The 22,082-nt window shown below is 47.2% G+C and overlaps 2 protein-coding genes across 2 annotated transcripts; both read left to right on the top strand.

Moving 5' to 3' along the window:
* The first annotated feature begins 8,952 nt into the window (after positions 1–8,952).
* Positions 8,953–13,062, top strand: Rps5 (ribosomal protein S5). The gene is made up of 6 exons (XM_021219104.2): positions 8,953–9,026; positions 9,601–9,709; positions 11,772–11,981; positions 12,125–12,253; positions 12,777–12,875; positions 12,953–13,062. The coding sequence occupies exons 2-6, from the start codon at positions 9,602–9,604 to the stop codon at positions 13,019–13,021; spliced, it is 615 nt and encodes a 204-aa protein (XP_021074763.1). The 5' UTR covers positions 8,953–9,026; position 9,601; the 3' UTR covers positions 13,022–13,062.
* A 665-nt stretch (positions 13,063–13,727) lies between these two features.
* Positions 13,728–16,327, top strand: Rnf225 (ring finger protein 225). The gene is made up of 2 exons (XM_021219102.2): positions 13,728–13,790; positions 14,210–16,327. Exon 2 carries the CDS (start codon positions 14,221–14,223, stop codon positions 15,217–15,219), a length of 999 nt encoding a protein of 332 aa, XP_021074761.1. The 5' UTR covers positions 13,728–13,790; positions 14,210–14,220; the 3' UTR covers positions 15,220–16,327.
* Positions 16,328–22,082: the final 5,755 nt, after the last annotated feature.

The following is a 22,082-nucleotide window of genomic DNA, read 5'->3' on the forward strand; positions in this document are numbered from 1 at the left end:
CTGCCTCTGCCTCCCAAGTGCTGGGACTAAAGGCCTGCGCCACCACTGCTCGACTGCATCTTTGGTATTCCTTTCCCTAGTAACACACACTGTCTTCATCTTAGTAAAGACTCATTTTGGAATTCTGACTTCTGTGCTGCAAGAAAACGTGTGTTGTTTTATATCATTGTTATACTTTGTCACTCTGGCAAACAGTAAACTGCTCATGGGGCATCTGGGAAAGGAGCTTTGTCTCCTCTCCCCTCCCACCTCCCCACCCCCAGCTGGGTTTCTAAAACAAGAGTAACCCTCTTTATCTTATGCTACCCTCAAATTCACCATCCTCCTGCCACAGCCTCCTAAGCCCTATGCATCACCATGGCCGACTCCAATCATTCATTTATGGGTTTGTTGTTCTATTTTATATTTTACATTTATTTAATTAGTGGAAGGTGGCAACACATGTGATAATATGTCCTAGAACCCTAGAGCACTGTGGAGGTAGGAGACAACTTGTGAGAGTTGATCCTCTCCTTCCACCATGTGAGTTCAGACTCAAACTCAGGCCATCGTGCTTGGTACTAAGTATTTACCTGCTAAGCCAATTTGCCAATAATCCTCTGAGCAAGGGAGGCCACACACCCTGTTGTCCTGGTATTTATGTTTGTGATTCCAGCATTTAATGCTGGTCTTACATTTTTAACATTACCTATTCCCATTTGCCTAAGTAAAGCAAGTAAATTTATGTAAATCTGTAATTCTCAACCTAGGGACAATTCTGTCTTCTAGGGAACAGTTGTTCATGTCTAGAGATACTCGAAGCTGTGGTGGGGCAGGGAACACTACTAGTATTTTGTAGATGGAGGTCAGAGATACTGCTGAGCATCCTGAAATGTACAGGATAGGCCTAGCCATAAATGCAGTGTGCCAAGCTAGAAAACCAAGTGAGGAGCTGGGATCCAGGCTACTTGGTAGAATGCTTGCCTAGCGTGCTCAAAACCCTAGATCCCATACTTAGGAAGAGGAGGCAGAATGATCAGAAGTTCAAGGTCAGTCTCAGCTTCATAGGGAGTTTGAGGCCAGACTGGGCTTCATTGGTCTGTCTCAATAAAACCAAAATATAAATTATCTCTGTGGACAAAATACGCCAATTCATACAGAATTAAAAAGTATAAAGACAGGTTTACTGGGCGCAGCTTTCCAGTGGGTGCACCAGTCCCAAGGAATAAGGCTAGGGAAGTTATCATGCAGGCATGGAAACAAAGGAGAGGGTGCCAAAATGTCTGGATTATATAGTGAAGACCCTCTTGGGGAGAGGAAGCCTAGCCCCTGGGGTTGGAAAGTTCAGGTAAGAATGTGAGGTGTGCCAGCCATGTCCTAAATAGGTAGGGATTGGGGGATGCTAGAAGAACCTGGAGGCCAGGTCCTCTTTGGTATATTAATAGGCATCCCAGCCCCTTGTCCTGGGTCTGAAACCCAACATAAGTAAATATGGGGTAGGGTATATGTATGTTCTTAAGATCTTATTTATTATGCATAGTGTTCTGCCTGAATGTGTGCCTGCAGGCCAGAAGAGGGCACCACATATCATTATAGATGCTCATGAGCCACACCATGTGATTACTAGGAATTGAAATTTGGCCCTCTGGAAGAGCAGCCAGTGCTCTTAACCTCTGAGCTATCTCTCCAGCCCCTTGACTGTTCTTCTAAGTGAACTCAAATAGCCCTAACAGGCCAGCAAGATAATTGTTTTAAACTGTATGTTGCTGAGCTGACAACCTATGTTAAATCCCCAAGCCTACATAATGGAAGGAGAGAAATCTCCAGTATGCAGTCCTCTGACCTCCACATCTGCCTCTCTATAAGCAAATAAATAAGTAAATTAAAAAAAAAAAAAAAAAAAAAAAAAAAAAAAAAAAAACAGGAAAAAACACAGGGTGGTGGTGGCACACACCTTTAATCCCAGCACTTGGCAGAAGCAGGCGGATTTCTGAGTTTGAGGCCAGCCTGGTCTACAGAGTGAGTTCCAGGACAGCCGGGGCTACACAGAGAAACCCTGTCCTGAAAAACCAAACAAACAAAAAAACAAAAACAAAAACTGTATTTTAAGATTGTATTTAAAAAACAGAACATGACAACTTACCAATATCAGTCATTCTTATCTAATATTGAGCTAAAAGCCAGGCTAGGCTATGAGACTGTTTCACAAAAACATCAATGACATAAAAGGGTCACTTTCCAGCAATGGCAGCTAGCTGAAGCATACATGCGGACATTCAGTACATACCTACAGTATACACAGGCGTCATCTTGTGGGGCTGTGGGTGCTGCTCTGTGGTAGAGTGCTTACCTAGCATGCAAAAGGCTCAGGACCCAAAACAAATTAAAAACGAACAAACGACGAAAGACGAAAGACACCAGGCATGATCCTGGAGGAACAGCTCCTCTTCTTGGGCTCCTGGACTCAGTTAGGAGAGCAAGGCTCCAAAAAAAGGAATATTCAGATGACCGAGATAATCAAGTATGCTTCCAAAATGGAGGTTCTGAATCCATCGCTGAGGCCTGCTATGAAACGGAATAAATCTCCCACACCAGAGTGACAAAGAGCGCCCCATCCCTTTAAGCTGGGGCAGAGTGGGCTGAGAGAAACTAGAGCAGCAGGGCCTTGCAGTCAAATTCTGAAGCTCTAGAGTTCAGAAACCCCTGGACTTGAGCATTCATGGCTCCTGCAGGCTTCTAGTGGTGGTGGTCATGAAGATGGAACTCAAAGTCTTGTTCGTGCTAGGACAAAGCTCTAACAGAGCCACACCTCGGCCTCTCACTGGTAGATTCTAAGCAGGTGTTCCAGCACTGAGATGCATCCCCAGCCAATTCTGTCCACCCCAGTGTTCCAGGTGAGGGAGGGACTTGATCCCATTTGTCACCCCAGCAACATACATTCCTCCAGTCCTTTCCCAGTTCCACTGGCCACCCTAGCAACATGTGGTCCTAATTCACAGTTAAGTGAAGCGCCTTGAAGGGGCTTTAAAGCAAGTCTCCCAGCCACTGCCCCGTCTCTATGTGTTTGTATGAACTGTCCCTAGGGAGAGGTGAGAAACATCCAACTCACTTTAGATAGGGCCCCAACAACAAAAACAAAGGATTCCGAGAAAGTGGAAAGTTTGATAAAGCCATGCATTTAATTGGAGCATCAGCAAATTATGGGTGGTTACCTTGCTGAAGCAAATCTCCCTCTTACCAAGCAACCTATTGACTGTCCATAAATCCTCAGAGAAGAGAGAGGCCTCATAAAGCCCCTCTCCCTACCTTGGCAGAAGGGGTTTCCTGGTAATCATAGTTGCTGTTTGAGAGCAATAGTCATGTCCTGCCCAGAGGACAGAATTCCATAATACTCTGCTTTGAAGTCCTTTTCCTGTAACAAGTATGCCTCCCACACATGGGAGGCCAGTATTGGCTGGGCATGCTGTTTGGTTATAGCAGCAATAAAAGGCCCAGAGCATTAGGAATAGTCAGCTTGTCTGCCATGGAGTCTACAGATGGAGACAAAATTGTCCTGCAGAAGCTGGGGTAGCAACAGAGATGTCTATCATTGGTTCGGGCTGTTTTTTCACTTTTTTTATTACATTCACTAATCTCATGTGTGGGTGTGGGTGTGTCCTAAGCCATCTCACTAACCCCATTTTGCTTAAACAAGGTGTATCTTTAAGGTGTATTTATTGGGGAGGGGGCGGGAATGCACATTCAACAACATACATGTAGGGATCAGATGACAGCTTTTGAGTTGTCTCCTGGTACCTTCTTTTTTGTAATTATTTATTTATTTTATGTATGTGAGTACACTATTGTCTTAAGACACACCAGAAGAGGGCATCGGATCCCATTACAGATGGTTGTGACCCACCATGTGGTTGCTGGGAATTGAACTCAAGACCTCTGGGAGAACTCTTTCCTAGTTTTTCGAGACAGGGTTTCTCTGTGTAGCCCTGGCTGTCCTGGAACTCACTTTGTAGACCAGGCTAGCCTCGAACTCAGAAATCCATCTGCCTCTGCCTCTGCCTCCCAAGTGCTGGGATTAAAGGCATGGGCCACAATGGAAGAACTCTTAACCACTGAGCCATCTCTCCAGCCCCCTTGCACCTTCTTTTGAGGTAAGTTCTCTTGTGTCTGTAGTTGCAATGCCAATGCTCCTGTATCCTCATCCTATTCTCATTATAACAGGTAGTAACACAGCTATTATACAGAACTGACTTGGAAGAGGTTGAGGAGCAGAATGAGTTCTTCCCTAGGTCATGCCAGGTCCACAGAAAAGGACCAAATTCAGGTACCTGCAGAGCTGTAGGAGACATGATGCTGGGGGAAGGATAGGCCACGTGACATAGGAGACAGCCACCTTAACTCTCAGTCCTTTTGCTGTGTGACTGTTACCTCATCTCTCTGGTCTTTCATAGCTATGTAAAATGGGATGTCTGTGTCATGAGGATGTCCTGAAGAGCAAATGTTCTGATTCTTAGACTCCTAATATCTATAGAGAGTCTGCAAGAAGTTTATCATAGGATGAGTCTAACTCAGAAGGGGCCGATGAACCAGGGGGCCTGGCAACGCAGATTGGAGTCATGAAGCTGTCAGGAGTCTCTCGAAGGTAAGATGGAAGCAAAGGCCAATGAGAGCAGAGGTGGGTTTCTAAGGTATTTTAGTTTCCTGTGGCTGGTGGCTTAAAACAACAGCAATTTATTCTTTCAAGAGTTCTCAAAGTCCCAAGTTCAAAAATCAGGTCCTGTTCCCTGTGAGGCTGTAAGCTAGGAGATCTGGAGGCTAGCCAGGTTTTCATAGTGTACTTCAGGACAGCCAGGGCTACACAGAGACCGTGCTTTAAAAAAATCAACAACAACAAAAGAACCCTAAACTAAAGCAACTTCTCATGACTTGAGGTATTTATTGGCTTGTGACTACATCACTCCAATCTCTGGCTCTACAGCCTCATTACCTATCATCCATTCCTTCCCCCTCTTCTCTTCCTCTTCCCTATTCTTACTACAGTTCTTTCCAAGGGGAAGATGTATGCAGTATCTACCCATTCTTCTAAGGTTCCAATGGCAAACCAAGGCGCATTCCACCAAACTCACTCTAGGGAACCAGTATGAGTTTATTGGATTTCCTTACAAAGCACAAGTGAGGGGTTACTGTTACTTACGAGGCCCCTCCCACAACAGGCCCCCTCTGAAACGTTTTTATCCAGTAGAAAGAAATGTTTCCCCATAGTCATAACTGCACAGAGAGAGCCTTCCTCCCCAAGTCTTTCTGGCCTATATATGCCAGCCTCTCCAGGACCACATGCACTTGAGACAGAGTTACATACAACTGTATACCTTGTTGAAAGTCCTATGATCCTTCCCACTCTTCCATGATGGAGGGTAAACAGTCAAGTCTGGATTGTGTAATCCTTCTGCAAGGGGGCTCAGCTGAACTCCTCAAAATAGTGGTTTCTTGGCTCTGAGGATGGCCAAACACAATACCTCCTCCCCAACCCCTTTTTGGGGGATGGTGGTGCTGGGAATCTAACAGCTTTTTTTTTTTTTTTTTTTTTTTTTTTTTTTTCGAGACAGGGTTTCTCTGTATAACCCTGGCTGTCCTGGAACTCACTCTGTAGACCAGGCTGGTCTCAAACTCTGAAATCCGCCTGCCTCTGCCTCCCAAGTGCTGGGATTAAAGGCGTGCGCCACCACACCCGGCTCTAACAGCTTCTTATATGATAGGCAAAGGTTCTCTCTCTTATAAAGACTGTCATTTAATTTAAGGCCCATCTCAATAATCTAGTTTAATTTTATCATGAGAGCCTTACTTACATCTGCAACTATCCTAGGCCAAAAAGGTTAGTCTTAATATTAGAACAGGAACAGACCTTGGGGAGGGGGGTGAAGAGGGCATGGGAGCACCCACCTTGACAGAAAATGATGGCCAGGCCAAAGTGAATGATGCTGATGGATCTGTCGTAGATGGGAGGCCAAGTTTGGAACTCAGCAGGCCTGGACTCATCTCTACCAGGTGGCTGGACTTATCCAATACCCCACACATTCTAAACTAGATGAAAATCAGGTTAATGATTTAAACAAACACCCAAGGATCATTAGCAAAGCCCATGAGAGGCCAGCATGAGATAGGAATCTGTAGGAATGCAAGACTGTAGCTCTGTCAACAAAGTAGCTAACCAACAACACCCTGATGCTCTCCATGAACAAGCTCCCAGGCCTAGAGCAAATGACTCCAATATCTAAGTACAATTCAGGTCATAGAATTTAGCACATAGCTGGGTGTGGTGCCTCTCGCCTTTAATCCCAGCACTTAGGAGGCAGAGGCAGGCAAATTTCTGAGTTGGAGGCCAGCCTGGTCTACAGAGTAAGTTCCAGAACAGCCAGGTCTACACAGAGAAACCCTGTTTTAAAAAAACAAAAACAAAAAAAAAGCCTTAGCACATAGACACCACCACCTGCAAAAAGAGAAATCCATCAAAATCCATAGTTCTGGAAGTCTCTAAAATGTACTAACCTTGCTTTTTGGCTTCTGTAGTTTAGTTCCACTTCCGGCTTTCTGTTCTTGTTAAATGAAGTATATTACACCAGGATATAGCTTTTGTGCTTAAAAGCTCTCCCTGAAAATAGGGCTATTCTGGGATCCCAAACACCCAGTGTAGTCCCCTCCTGGCTAATATTTTTTTCTTTCTTTCTTTCTTTTTTTTTTTTTTTAAGATTTATTTATTATATACAAATACACTGTGGCTGTCTTCAGACACACCAGAAGAGGGCATCAAATTACAGATGGTTGTGAGCCACCATGTGGTTGCTGGGATTTGAACTCAGGACCTTCGGAAGAGCAGTCGGTGTGCTCTTAGCTGCTGAGCCATCTCTCTAGCCCTCAGCAGTCATTCTTTTTTTTTTTTTTGGTTTTTCGAGGCAGGGTTTCTCTGTACAGCCCTGGCTGTCCTGGAACTCACTTTGTAGACCAGGCTGGCCTCGAACTCAGAAATCCGCCTGCCTCTGCCTCCCGAGTGCTGGGATCAAAGGCGTGTACCACCACGCCCAGCCTCAGCAGTCATTCTTAAAGTTTCCATCCCTAGCACCCACCTCAGGAGGTTTATGAACCACTGTAACCCCAGCTCCAAAGGATCCATCACATTTTCCTGGCCTTCTTAGAACCCATGTACACATGCTTTACAGGAAAAAAAAAAAATTTTTTTTTTTAAAGAATTTTAGGGGTGCTGATTGTAATGATGTATCCCTTTAATCCCAACTCTTTTTTTTTTTTTTTTGGTTTTTTTGAGACAGGGTTTCTCTGTGTAGCCCTGGCTGTCCTGGAACTCACTTTGTAGACCAGCGTGCACCACCACGCCCGGCCTTAATCCCAACTCTTAAGAGCCAGAGACGGGCAGATCAATGGGTTCAAGGCCAGCCTGGTCTAAAGAGCAATTTGAAAGCCAGCCATGACTAGATAATCAGACTTTGTCTCAAAATACTAGTAACAATGCTATTGGTTTTGGTTGGGAGTTTGTTTGTGGTAGAACCTTATGTAGCCCAAACTGGCCTTAAACTCACCGTGGAGTAGAAGGTGGCCCTGAACTTCTGGCCCTCCTACTTCCAGCTCCCAAATGTGGAATGGCAGGTGTGCACAACCATACCTAGCTTAAGCAAACTTATCTGTGCAAATCAATTTCTGCAGCATTTCTCTTAACCTATGGCCCATATTCAGGAGCCCCTCATCTGCCCTCGGTCACCTAGTAGGTAATGCTCAGGGACTAAAAAACGGTAAAAGCATCCATTATCAACCACTGTGGTGCAGTGACAGCTTTCAAAGTAGGGTGATACCCCCAACAACAACAACAACAAAATTAGGTAAGATTCTTGAAATCCCAGTTCTCCCTCCCTCCACACACACAAGGTATGAACTAAGATGTAGAGAAGAAAACCTTATCCCACCAGACTCCCTGAGAAGATTCTGGAAGCTAACCTCTCCCTCCCAGACCTGTTATGGGGTAAGAAACACTCTTTCTCTCTCTCTCCTCTTTTTTTCTCTCCTCTCTCTCACTCCTTTTTCTCTTCTCTTCTCTCTCTCTCCCTCTTTTTTTTCTTCTCTCCTCTCCCCTCCCTTCTCTCATGTTTTTGACACCTTTCATCCCAGCAGTTGGGAGGAGCAGAGGCAGGGGAAAGAGCGAGTGTCTTGGACAGCCAGTGCTACACGGAGAAACCCTGTCTCCAAAGCAAACAAACAAAACCACCCGTGGGGGGGGACCCTGCTGGCAAGGTCTCCCCCTTATTAGTACCAAACCACTGGGATCTCAGATAAGTAAGTCACCCGGGAGATCCCCGGGCTGCCAATCCCTCCAGTACTCCCCTCTATGTATCCGTCCCCGGGGAGGGTCACGAGGTTGGCGGTCGGAATCTAGTGTCCGCGATTGAACCTGAGGGAAAAAAAGCCCAGACAAGTGTGGCCAGAGTGATGAAGAAGGAAGTGATCCCATACCGGAAGCCTGGGACCCGCCGAGCACGGCTTGCGGGAGGAGAGAGGATGGGGCCCGTGCTTGGTGGTAGCCACAGGACCCGACCCCACTATTTTGGTGAGAAAGAGTGAGCCGAGCTGGTCGCCCTAGCTAAGAATCCACCGTCCATGGTCCCTCGGTTTTGCAGCCTAATTACCGAGAGCGTGGACTGGACGTCAGCACACTCTTTAGATATGGCGGCGTCGGTCTCGCCAAAGTTTCTGCGCATGTGCGCCGACTCACAAGCTTGGCAAGTACTTCAGACGTCCGCCAGAAGACGGGTGTGGCGCTGTTTCTAATAGTGCGCATGCTTTACCCGGCTCAAACGGCGCCTCTCATCCTAGCGTTTGATTGGTCGGTGAGCACCCTGTTTTCGTCTGCGCGTGCGTCTCCACCTCTGACCCGGAAGTTCTCGCTTTACATAAAAGCGCTGGTCCGCTGCGCGCGGCCTCTTCCTGTCTGTATCAGGACGGCGCGTGGTCCACGCCGAGCGACTGAGAAGCCCGGTCTGCGCCCTCAGGTGAGGCTGCGGAGGGACATGGAGTTCAAAAGAGGTGACCACGAGTGTTCTAAGGCACATCTGGAGGTCCGGAGGCGGAACCTGAAGCCTGGGCGTGACCGCTTGGACCTCACCGCTTCTCTACGGAAAAGGGTGCCTAGGGAAACTCGGCGCGGGCCGAGTTACTCTTCGCCCCTTGTTTGCGCACACGGGACTCCAGGGAAATCACTTGGGTCATATACCATAAACATAAATCTAGGTCCGCTTAGTTTTGAGATGACTCTTTGGCTCAGTACACGTTCTAAGTGCACAACGGAAGTCTGGTGGGTGCTGATGGCTATCTGTATGGCTTCATGAACCATCTGCTGGTACTGCGGTCCATGTACCAGCAGTCTAGCATGGTGACTGCCGAATTACTTTAGAATCCTGAGTGGTTTCCCTGGGTTTGGAGAGATGGTCAAAGTTTTCTGGGTCTTCCCCTTAACGTCCCAGTTTGCCACCAAGTGGGAATTAGTCTGAAGAGTTTGGGGTCCGTGTGACTGCTCCAGCTTGTCTGGGCAGTAACGGTTTCTTCTTGCCATTATCCTGTCCCCAGAATGACTGAGTGGGAAGCAGCCACGCCTGCGGTGGCAGAGACCCCTGACATCAAGCTCTTTGGGAAATGGAGCACTGATGATGTGCAGATCAACGATATTTCTCTGCAGGTAAAAGGAACTTAATGATTGTTCTTTGTGATGCTTTTTTTTTTTTTTAATTGGGACCAGGTGTGAATGAGCTCTTCCAGTTCAGAAAGGGGCACAAAAACAACCAGTGGATGTTTAAGACAAGTAGAAGAGCAATAACTGGACAGCCACACCCATCCCTTATTACAAGCTGGCACTAAAAGATGATATGGTGTGGTTTTTATCCCCCATTTTTTCTAATCGTGTGTCTCTTGAGACAGGGTCTTGCTGTGTAGTTCTTGCTGGTTGCTTGGAGCTCATAGAGATCTTGCCTCTGTCTCCCATGTGCTGGGATTAAAGGCATGTGCTACTACACCTGACTTGGTGTCCTTTTCATTTGTATATTCAGTTAGTGGGTATCAATTGAAAAGATGGCTTAAGTCAACCATGTTGTCACCCTTATCAAAGTCAGTTGGTAAGCTGCTATCAGCCTACAGCAAGAGGAATTTGAGTATGAGACCAGTTGGAACTATGAAATGTTCCCTGCTGCCCTCCCTGGAAAAATGTCGATTGGCTATGGGTGCTTTTTGCTTTTGCCTTCATTATCCCCTTTTGAGATAATCTCATATAGCTGAGGCTGGCCTGAAACCCTGTCTAGTGGGAAAAGCTAATATTTGCATTCTGTCCCCTGAATGCTGGGATTGAAGGTATATATCACCATGCCCAGTTTATCCCACTACTTGACATTGAGCCCAGGGCTTTTTACAAAGCAAGCACCCTACCAACTCAGCTATATCTTTAGACCCAGTTGTCTATTTTGTTCAAAGGAATTAAAATACATCTATTGTCTCTAAAGATAACCACAGAATGGGCTTGTAAGGTGGCTCAACCTATAAAGACAGTTACCACTAAGCCTGACAATGTTAGTTTGATCCTTGGAATTCACAGGTAGAAGAACAGAACTGACAGCTGCAAGTTGTCCCCTGACTTGTATGCATGCACAAAATAGAGGGGAGAAGGAAACAGCAGGATCTAGGCATTAATCTAAAAGATTTTGAGTCTTGTCTAGTGAGTAGTTTACTTTTGTGAGTTTATTTGTGGAGATCTGCAATCAATTTTGTCGTGTTAGTGATTAGAGCCAGGATTTTTTCACATGGTAGGCCAACACAACACACGCTGCCACTGAGACACGGTGTGTACACACTGGGAACTTTGTAGACAATGGGTATGATAATAAATGTGGTTTTGTCTCACAGGTAGTCCAGAATAATCTACCAAGTGCTAGCCACAGGACAGCCCTCCCTCTGAGGAGTCCAGAGTTTCCATAGCGTCTTGATTCAGTGGTGTGTGCATTTAAGCCCAGCACTCAGGCAGATCTCTAAGTACAGGACCACACTACTGCATAATGAATTCCAGGGCTACATGGGAGTCTCAAGAAATTTTAATAATGTAGTTATTTTTATGTTCATTGTTCTGTCTGTGAGGTCAAATCTGCTGAAGTTACAGACAGTTGGGAGTTGCCATGTGGGTGCTTGGAATTAAAGTTGGGTTCTTTGGAAAAGCAGCCAAAACTCTGAGGCATCTCTGCAACTCCTATAATGCTACTCTGAGGGTCCCCCAAGCCCCAGACAGGGTTTCTCTGTAGTGTTGGTTGTCCTGTAACTCTGTAGAACAGGCTGGCCTTAAACTCACAGAAGTGCTCCTGTTTCTGCCTCCCAGGTACTGAGGTTAAAAGTGTGTACCATTACCACCTGACTCAAAAGTGCAATTACTTAATACTTGTAAAATGAATTCAGATCTCTTGTTTGCATATTACAGGAAGTGTTCTCTCTCCCCTTGCCCCTGAGGCAAGATCTCACTGTGCACCCCTGGCTGTTCTGAAATTCACTATACACCAGGCTGATCTTAAACTGCTAGAGATCCTTGTCTCCCAAGTGTTGGAATGTAGAATTGTGCACACAGCAGGGCAGCATTTTCCTCTTCTGTGTATGTGAGTGTGACTTAAGCAGTCACTGGTTTGGTTTTCTTTTCTTAAAGCTCATGTTCTCAGTCTCTAATCTATCTGAGGCTGGTCCCACTACTGACTACTCTCTTTACCACCCAGGATTACATTGCTGTGAAGGAGAAGTATGCCAAGTACCTGCCCCACAGTGCTGGACGGTATGCTGCCAAGCGTTTCCGCAAAGCACAGTGTCCCATCGTGGAGCGCCTTACTAACTCCATGATGATGCATGGTCGTAACAACGGCAAGAAGCTCATGACTGTACGAATTGTCAAGCATGCCTTTGAGATCATCCACCTGCTCACTGGTGAGGTAAGGTTTTGTCCTTGATTCATACCAAAGCTTCATGGTATACATGCCAAATTCATTACCTGTGACACTGCCACCTTGTTTAGGGTTGAAAAGGTTGGGGGTGGATATCAGGCTCACAAACACCCCCCCCCCTTTTCTGCCAGAACCCTCTGCAGGTCCTGGTGAATGCTATCATCAACAGTGGCCCCCGAGAAGACTCAACACGCATTGGGCGGGCCGGGACAGTAAGACGACAGGCTGTGGATGTGTCCCCACTGCGTAGAGTGAATCAGGTGGGTCAGAGACTTGTGAAGGGGTGGGGCAGGAGCCGCCAGCACAAGTGGGTGGGGTCCTGTCTTGCACGTTTTACCAGGAACCTCACTTCCTCCAGGAAACCTTCCTGGATTTCCACTCTGTATGAGACAGATGGTAGTCCAGCCTTCCCAGTCTGGTTCATCTCATCCCTCGTGTATACTTTCACAACACACTTTGTTTTGTTTCTTCTTGATCTGTTTGAGTCTATTTTGTGGTAGTACATATACCTACCTGTAGTTTTAGCTACTTGAAAGACACAGGGTGGATTGCTTGATGCCTGAGTACCATGGGGACATCAAGGGTTCCAGTCAAAAGCATCACATATTTTGCTGGCAGTTCTTAGGTCTCTTTGTTAGTTGGGGCCCTTGTTTTCTCAGCCCTCTCTGATAAGGTATCAACTCACTAATGTAGTGAGTGTGATATCTGTTGAGGTGGGTCCCGGGTCACTGGTAGGAGGGACCCTTTGGGGCTTGAGGCCTGAGCCCTGTCTGTCTTGTCTAGGCCATCTGGCTGCTGTGCACAGGGGCTCGTGAGGCTGCTTTCCGGAACATCAAGACCATCGCTGAGTGCCTTGCAGATGAGCTCATTAATGCTGCCAAGGTGGGTCAGGGCATACCACTTGGGTTGGACATCTGGGGGCTTGTCCAGCATTCAGAGCTAACCATCTGTTCTTGCAGGGCTCCTCCAATTCCTATGCCATCAAGAAGAAAGATGAACTGGAGCGTGTGGCCAAGTCTAACCGCTGATTTCCCAGTTGCTGCCTAATAAACTGTGTCCTTTGGAACAATTCTACCTTTCTGTGTGTTTGTCTAATCATTTAGGGTATAGTAGGGTACCTCCTATGGTATAGAGGATGCTGCTCACCTCCCTGGCATGGGATTCACCAGTAAACAAAAAGAAAATTGTCTCCAGATACTCCCGAAGAGGGAGTCAGATCTCATGGATGGGTGTGAGCCACCATATGGTTGCTGAGGATTTGAACTCAGGACCTTTGGAAGTGCACTCAGTGCTCTTAACTGCCGAGCCATCTTTCTAGCCCTGGAATTGTATTTTCATGACAAGTGCAGAATTGTAGCACCTCAGAACTAGTGCTAGTCAGAGGGTGTGAGCCTGGTGCCCAGGAAAGACCCAGCGAGTATTGGGGATGCTGACCTTGTGTTGGTCTGATCTAGGTAGATCGAGTTTGTTCACTCCTATATTGTGGTTTGTGTGCAGGCTTCAAGTGCCCCCATGGAGAGTAGTACTGGAGGCTTCGAGGAGTGGTCTTGTTCATTAGCAGTCAGCCCCATCTCAGCATCTGGTATAGATCATACTGTTTATACTAGTAGGAGGGGCTTGGGGGTGGGGCAAGTAGCCAGACAGGTTTAACAGGTATGTGGGAACCTAGAGGGTTGGCCTAAGGTCAGGTGCACTCCTTCAGGGAGGAGCACTTAGCTACCTAGTGGCAGACAAGCCAGAAATTGGGGTCAGAACGGAAGAGACGCTGCAATCCCACACAAGGAAAGGTGTCTACAGGTGGGTGTCTTGCAAAGTGATCAGAGTCGGTGGTTTCTGCTTCAGTTAGCTCTCATAACCTGAATTTACTACTTTTCTTCTCAGCTGTTGGGCACCTCTTACATCGGCTTGGGAGTCCAGTGGTCCAGGTGACAGATTAATATATATAGTGAGTGTTCCCTGGAGTCTTATTACTCTACGGGACTATTCTTACTCAAGGTTGGAGTTGATCCTCTTGCATCCCTCCAGAGATGTATCCTCTAAATCTTTGAAACTGCTTCAATCTTAACCAGTTTGTCTCTAGACCTTTGGGGACAATAAGTCCAAACAAGGACTCCCTGCCCTCACCTTTTTGCTTCTTTAGACCTACTCTGCTCCTCTGAAATCTTGTCAATCTGTCAACAACCTCCAGATTCCTACCTGAGCTCTTCTCTCCATAGGTCCAATCTGAATGCCGTGTCCTCGGCTTCCCTGGCTCCGCCGCCACCGAACCTCCCAGGGCTCTGGACCTAGCTCCCCAAGTACCGTCTCTGCACCCAACTCCCCTAGCAGAGGCGAAGACGAGGATGCAGAAGAGGAGGAGGGCGATGGCACCCCTGGCTCAGGCCCCATTCTGCCTCCTGCATCCCCCATGGAATGTCTTATCTGCGTGTCACCCTTCGACGGCATTTTCAAGCTGCCTAAACGCCTGGACTGCGGTCACGTATTCTGTCTCGAGTGCCTGGCACGCCTGTCGCTGGCTACTGCGGGTGGCGGCGATGCAGTGGCTTGCCCCATGTGCCGCGCGCCCACACGCTTGGCTCCGCGCCGGGGGCTGCCCGCTCTGCCCACGCAGCCCGGTTTGCTGCCTCGCGATGCGAGCGCGCCACTGCCACGCCAGGGTTCTGTGCGCTTTGACAGACGCCGGGGGCTCCTGTATCTGCGGCCACCACCGCCATCTCCCGGGCCGCGCAAGAGCCGCACAGTGCGTGCCCCGCCGCCTCCACCCCCTCTGCGCCTCGGCCGCCCGCTGTCACGTCGTCTGTCCCTGAGCAGTCCAGCATGGGCTTTCAACGCGGCAGTGGCGCTGGCTGTGCTGGTGGCCGCGGGTCTTGTGGTCTCTGGTGTCTACATCTTCTTCCTCATTCCTCATGTCACCAATTCCGGTGCGCGGCCTCAGATTGTGGCGCTGGCACCCGAAAATGGCTTCTGGGTCTCACCGCGGCCCACGCCAGTGGCGCCCTGGACCCATGCCTGGACACGACGCCCCACAAAGCCTGACCTGGACCTGGACGATACCCTGCCAGAGGCTACCAAGGACACGCTCGAGCTTGAGGAGGCTACCAAAGACCCAGTAGAGACACAGGGGATCCCGGATTTACCACCAGATCAAACATCAAAGGTAGAGAATGACCTTAACTGGAACCCGAAGGCTCAGGCTGATGGGAAGAAGGTGCAATTGCAGCAATAAATACCTCCACGATGCAGGCAGTCTCCTGGCCTGGGGGACTTCTGTGTCATCCTGGAAGGCAGTAACAAAATGCATACTGAAGTGCCCATTTCTCCAAATCGGGGACTGGAAAGACATGAACTCTTTCAAGCCATGCTACAAGAATCCTCTGAGGACATCTTTAATTCCCATGACCATCCACCTAAAGGTACTCTCTCTGACCATGACCTTAATGAACCGCATACCTTTGTAGGTCTAGATGGGGTACCCCTGATGTTCATCTCTGTAGAAGTCCAGCCGGCCTCTTCCCCAGTGTCATCTACACAGAACTGTGTCAGGGCCCTTTAGCCTTGATCTTGATGGAACGCTGTTAGGAGTACTTCAAGTTATAGCAGCACAGACCCCTGCTGGAGACACTCCTGGCCAGCTCTGGGGACTGAAGGATCTGATCCACTTGTCCTTTGGGCTCACTGCAGGGACTTGAGGCTCCCATCTTGGGAGCACAAAACAGCTGTTCTGATCATTCATCTTGCTGCCCACAGCCAGTCTGTAAACTTCAGCACTTGCACACCTGACCAAGATTCCAACTTAGAAGGGCAAATGTGGCCTGGCTAAGGCTGGGGAGGGCCCTGACTCCTGAAGACTGGCACCCGTTTGAGAAGTAAATCCCAAATTGATCTAGGAACCTCGACTTCTCTGGACTTTGGTTCCTGGGTCTGATGCAATATGTTGTGGAATAGTTGTGGTCATCAAGGCTTAGAGAGCCAAGGCCTCCTGTAGCTCAGACAGAAATATTCAGTGAGGGAAGGTCTGGTCCTCCCTAGCTAACATGAGAGATGCTGTTAGCTACTCCTGGGCTCCATCACCTCTGCCTAGCCTTCCTTCTGCCTCAGCTAAAGTCTAAGTCTTTCCACTGTTCACCTCTGTGGAAGATGGCTCCTGTCTTCCTCCCAAACGCCTTATTCGCTTAGACAGAGTTGGAGGAGGGCAGCTACTCTCTGCATCGGCTGATCAAAGGGCCTCTGAAAACCATGTCCTACCTCACCTCACCTGGCATGAGACACGGTATATTAAGGGTGGGCAGCATTTTCCAGAATGAAATGTGACTTCGAAGTATCTGGAGGCTTCTGAGTGGTTTATTTACCTGTTTGTCCTCAGCACCAGGCATCAGTTGATTCAGAACAGTTGCCAGGGAGTGACTGCATCACGGATGACCGAGGCAGCCTGGGAATGCCCACGGGCACACTAAGCTTGTAAGCTTCCAGCCGCCATGGGCCCCGGCATGTCTGTGGGAGCAACTCAGCTGCTTCTTCCAGGTATGAAGCCAGAGGAAGAACATCAGGGAACCCAGGGGTGTATCTTCCCAGACCAGTTCTTGGCTCACACTTGGGTGCCAACATCACCCACAGGGCTGGGATCAATGCACTGGATCACTGGAACCACACTGCCCAGCTTCACAAGCTGATCCAGAGGGGAACAGAGTGAGTGGTCTGTGTTAGTTTTCTCTGGCTACTGTAACAGCTTATCCCCAAGTCCATGTCTTAGAACCACATACATTACCTCACAGTTCTGCAGTCCAGAAATCTAAAATCCTACCATGGGGCAAAAACTGAAGTACCTAACTAAGTATGGTGGTACAGGACTATAATGCCAGCACTTGGAAGATAGAGGCAGGAAGACCAGGAGTTTCAGGCCAGCCTGGTTACAAGAGATCCTGTCTTAAAATAAAAATCAATAATCAATCAATAAAGTTGCGGAGCCAACAGTCCCATGTCCTCCTGAAGACTCTGAGGGATTCTATTTCTTAGTTTTCCAGTTTCTAGACTGCCTTCTTCGGCTTGTGGTTCCCTCAAATCCAGCAACAACACATCACCATATGTCCTTGACATTGGAGCTATCTTCTTTCACTTATAAAAACATTAGGAGTATACTGGACCCATCTATCCAGATAATCTAAGACAATTACCCAACTCAAGATTTGTGTGTGTGGGGTAAGGGGAATACTGGGGATTGAACCCAAGAGCTCATGAACGCTAAGCACCCTTCTACTGATCTACATTCCAGTCATTTTTGAATTTTTATTTATACTTTTAATTAAAAATTTTAATTATGTATTTATGTGTATGTATATGTTTCTGTGTATATACCCAAGGAGGTGAGAGAGGTCTGTTCCCTGAACCTGGAGTTCCAGGCAATTGTGAGCTGCCTAATGTGGTGGCTGGGAACAGAACTTGGGTCTTCGGTAAGAACAGCAGATGCTCTTAATCACTGAGCCATTTCTCCAGCTCCTGAATATTTTGTTAGTAATTTTTTGTTTCTTGATTTCTGTTTTCTAAGACAAAGTTTCTCTGTGTAGCCCTGTCTGTCCTGGAACTCTATCTGTAGACCAGGCTGACCTTGAACTGGCTCCCGAGTGCTGGGATTAAAAGAATGCACTACCATGCCTGGCTTGATTTTTTTTTATTTTTTACTTTTTATTTACTTGTTTATTTATTTTTGTTCTTTTCGAGACAGGGTTTCTCCGTGTAGCCCTGCTGTCCTGGAATTCACTCTGTAGACCAGGCTGGCCTCGAACTCAAGAGATTCACCTGCCTCTGCCTCCCAAGTGCTGGGATTATAGGCATGCCACCACTGCCTGATTTTTTATTTTTAAGACAGTCTCACTGTGTTCTCCAGGATGACCTTGTTGAATTTGGAATTCTTCATGCCTCAGCCTGTTGAGCATCTGGGGTTACAGACCTGCTCACCAATCACAGTCTCCCATTTTTAGTTCCTTCATCACAACTACAAAGTCTACTCTGCCACATTAGGTATAATCCAAGGATTAAAACGTGAACTTTTTTTGGAGGTCACTATTCAGCCCACCGAGTGGGGGATGTGGTCTCAGAGAAAGGCCTCCCTCACCCTGCCTTCCATCATCCCAACCTGGGCAAGAGGGGGTAGGCAAGTGTAGACTTGGTCTGAATGGGTCAGAAAGGGGTCTTTGGCTAGCAATGCACAGGGGATGGAGACTTCAGCCTGACAGTGGTCCAGGGGTCCAGGAAAGGGCCCCAGAGCTGCATTTGCATTTACACTTGGGAGCTGACATAATCTACCAAAAGGCTAGTGGGCAATGTAAAAGTTGGGTAGAGGCTGAAGGCCCCTCTAGTCTTTTTACTTTTATTTTTATTTTATTTTTTTAAGATTTATTATATGTGAGAACCGGTGTAGCTATCTTCAGATGCACCAGAAGAAAGCTTCAGTTCTTGTTACAGATGGTTGTGAGCCACCATGTGGTTGCTGTGATTTGAACTCAGGACCTTCGGAAGATCAGTCAGTGCTCTTAACCGCTGAGCCATCTCTCCAGCCCTTCTTTTGAGTCTTCATCTACTGCCTCTTAGATGTTCTACAGCATCTTCACCCCTACTCATCCTGGAGCCTGAAACCTAGGGCCTTCTCTCTTCCCCTAAGAGGAAGCTGGTAACTGAGCCCATAACATCAACTAATTACTACCTTGGTGCCTTCCTACCTACCACTGCCTACAATGGACTTTAAGAAACCTCATGGTAATCCAGGCATACTGACTCATACCTTTTATCCCAGCATGGGGAGGCAGAGGCAGGTTTGAGTTTAGCCTGGCCTACACAGGGAGTTCCAGAATAGCCAGAGCTACATAGAGGGACCTTGTTTCTAATTAATTAATTAATTTGTTTTTTTTTAAATATTTATTTATTTATTATATGTAAGTACACTGTAGCTGTCTTCAGACACTCCAGAAGAGGGCATCAGATTTCCTTATGGATGGTTGTGAGCCACCATGTGGTTGCTGGGATTTGAACTCAGTCCCTTCAGAAGAGTGGTCGGTGCTCTTAACCACTGAGCCATCTCTCCAGCCTGGATTTTCTTCTCATTCCTTCTAAACAACACCTCACCATCCCCACCCTATTTTTTAAAAAAAGATTTATTTATTTATTTTATGTATATGAATATACTATATGAATACACTATAGCTCTCTTCACACTCACAGGAGAGGCCATTACAGATGGTTGTGAGCCACCATGTGGATGCTGGGGACTGGAACTCAGGACCTCTGGAAGAGCAGTGGGTGCTCTTAACTGCTGAGCTCTCTGTTCGGCAGCTCCCACCACCTCCTTTTTTTTTTTTTTAATTATTTTAGCCGGGTATGGTGGCGCACACCTTTAATCCCAGCACTCCGGAGGCAGAGGCAGGTGGATTTCTGAGTTTGAGGCCAGCCTGGTCTACAGAGTGAGTTCCAGGACAGTCAGGGCTATACAGAGAAACCCTGTCTCAAAAAACCAAAAAAAAAAAAAAAAAAAAAAAAAAAAAAAAAAAAAAAAAAGAATTATCATGTTTATAATTGTGTGGGGGGGGTGTATGTGTGTGGGTGCGTACCATGCATGTATGTAGAGGTCATACACCACCTTGCAAGAGTCATTTTCTCCTGCTACCATGTGGGTTCTAGGGACTAAACTCAGGCTATAACTTTTACCATCTGAGCCACCATTCTAGCCCAGCCCATCTCCTCCTCCTGGGCTCTAGACTCTCTGTCCACATCAAGCTGGCAGATATCCACGCTATTCCTTAATACTCTATTCCAGCATTGTTACTCCTTCTAGGTCATGATGCCTAGAACCCCAGGAGGTGGGGGCAACTTTCTTGTCTCCCAAGTGTACCCTTGGGCTTTCTATTAAATGAGTGACAGTAAGCCACTTACAGGGAGCTCATTCATCCGTAGTATTTATTGAGCTTTATGAGGTTAGTGTGTCAGAGGCAGCAGTATTAGGGTATTTGGGAAACAAGGACAGACCTCAGGACAGACCTCAGAAGGCAGATGAGGGGCCTAGGCAGACAAATCTACCATTCTGGTTTTTTTTTGGGGGGGGTTGTTTTTTGTTTTTGTTTTGTTTTGTTTTGTTTTTGTTTTTTGTTTTGTTTTTGTTTGTTTTTTTTCGAGACAGGGTTTCTCTGTGTAGCCCTGGCTGTCCTGGAACTCACTTTGTAGACCAGGCTGGCCTCGAACTCAGAAATCAGCCTGCCTCTGCCTCCCAAGTGCTGGGATTAAAGGCGTGTGCCACCATGCCCGGCTCAAATCTCCCATTCTGACTGCAGAGCCTCAGGTTCACTTATTTAAAGTGCCTCAAGTACTATCTCTCTGTTTTATTCTTTTGTGACAGGGTCTTTTTGCAGAGCCCTGGCTGTCCTAGAACTCAGTATGTAGACCAGCTAGCCTTGAATTCACAGAGATCCAATTTTTCTGCCTCCCAAGTGCTAGAATAAAGGGCAGTCATCTTTATGCCTGGCCAATGCCACACCTATTATGATCATGGGGCCCCCAATTCCCCAAGCTCTATCCCCAGCTCTAAGCTTCTGAAGCAGGGAAGGGAGAAGTGGGTGACACCAGAAGCTTCATTCTACTGGGGGGAGGGGGGTCCAGCCTTTCTCAAAGAAAGTCAGAAAGGTTCCCTGCCATTGTGTGGTAAGGTCAAGATGGGGCCTCGCTTTGGCCTCAAAACTAGTGTTGCTATGGTGATGTTGGAAGCCACTGTGGGGCTAGGCATCGATTCCTCACAATAATAATAATGCAGGCTCACTAAATCTGATGACCAATCAGGGACTGGAAAGTAGTGTTGCTATGACGACCTGGAGTCGCTTGATGGTTGATCCCTGGAGTTGGCCAGGCCTGAGGTTGCCAGACCCTGGAAGCAGAGGTGAACAGCAGGTCAAAATGATAAGTAAGCCATCATCTGCTCACAGGCTTATTCAGCCTTCTCCCGTCCATGTGGTGAAGAGTTGGTACCCGTGGAGTAGTTTATGGTTGATTTCAGAGCAAATAATTATGATTATATTGTAATGCACATTTGAGACTAAGTGACAGGGCCATGAGTAAATTTAAATGCAGTTAAACTTGAACACTGAGTTTCATCCGTGCAGATCAATTTCTGCAGCATTTCTCTTAACCTATGGGCCCTATTCAGTAGCCCCTCACCTGCCCTTTGTCACCTAGTAGGTAATGCTCATGAGGTCTATAAAAATGTCCATTTTCGGGCTGGTGAGATGGCTCAATGGGTAAGGGCACCGACAGCTCTTCCGAAGATCCTGAGTTCAAATCACAGCAACCACATGGTGGCTCACCACCCGTGATGAGATCTGACGCTCTCTTCTGGTGCGTCTGAAGACAGCTACAGCGTACAATAAAATCTTTGGGCTGGATTGAGCAGCAGCGACTGGAGTGGGCGGGGTTGACCGGAGCGAGCAGAGATCCTAAAAGTCAATTCCCAACAACCACATGAAGGCTCACAACCATCTGTACAGCTACAGTGTGTACGTATATTAAAAAAAATAAATAATATTTTTTTAAAAAATGTCCATTATCAATCACTGTGGTGCAGTAGGGTGACACCCCGCCCCCACCACACCCCACCTCAACCCCTGCAGACAACAAGAACAAGCTGGGCACAGCCTTACACTTTGCAGCTCACAGACTGCCTAATTAGGTAAGATTCCTGACATCCCAGTTTCCCCTCCCTTCATGCACACAAGGTATGAACTGAGATATAGAGAAGGAAACCTTATCCCACCAGACTCCCTGAGAGGTTCTGACAGTTACCGCTTCGCTCCCACACCTGAACTGTTGTTCACAGGAGTCTTTTAGGAGTAGCTGGGGAAGAAGATAAAGGCCTGTTATGGGGTGAGAAACTTCTCTACTTCTCTTCTCTTTCTCCTTCTCCTTCTCCTTCTCCTTCTCCTTCTCCTTCTCCTTCTCCTTCTCCTTCTCCTTCTGTCTTCTTCTTCTTTTCTTCTTCTTTTCTTCTTCTTCTTCTTCTTCTTCTTCTTCTTCTTCTTCTTCTTCTTCTTCTTCTTCTTCTTCTCTCTCTCTCTCTCT

This window comes from Mus pahari, chromosome 19 (assembly GCF_900095145.1).
Source record: "Mus pahari chromosome 19, PAHARI_EIJ_v1.1, whole genome shotgun sequence".
In the NCBI taxonomy this organism is placed as follows: domain Eukaryota; kingdom Metazoa; phylum Chordata; class Mammalia; order Rodentia; family Muridae; genus Mus; species Mus pahari.

Bases quoted from the DNA above. Each gene is read 5' to 3' on its own strand.
- Rps5 (XM_021219104.2), top strand. From the start codon at position 9,602: ATGACTGAGTGGGAAGCAGCCACGCCTGCGGTGGCAGAGACCCCTGAC. The intron at 9,710-11,771 runs GTAAAAGGAACT...TTTACCACCCAG, and splicing joins TCAACGATATTTCTCTGCAG to GATTACATTGCTGTGAAGGA. The intron at 12,876-12,952 runs GTGGGTCAGGGC...CTGTTCTTGCAG, and splicing joins AGCTCATTAATGCTGCCAAG to GGCTCCTCCAATTCCTATGC.
- Rnf225 (XM_021219102.2), top strand. From the start codon at position 14,221: ATGCCGTGTCCTCGGCTTCCCTGGCTCCGCCGCCACCGAACCTCCCAG.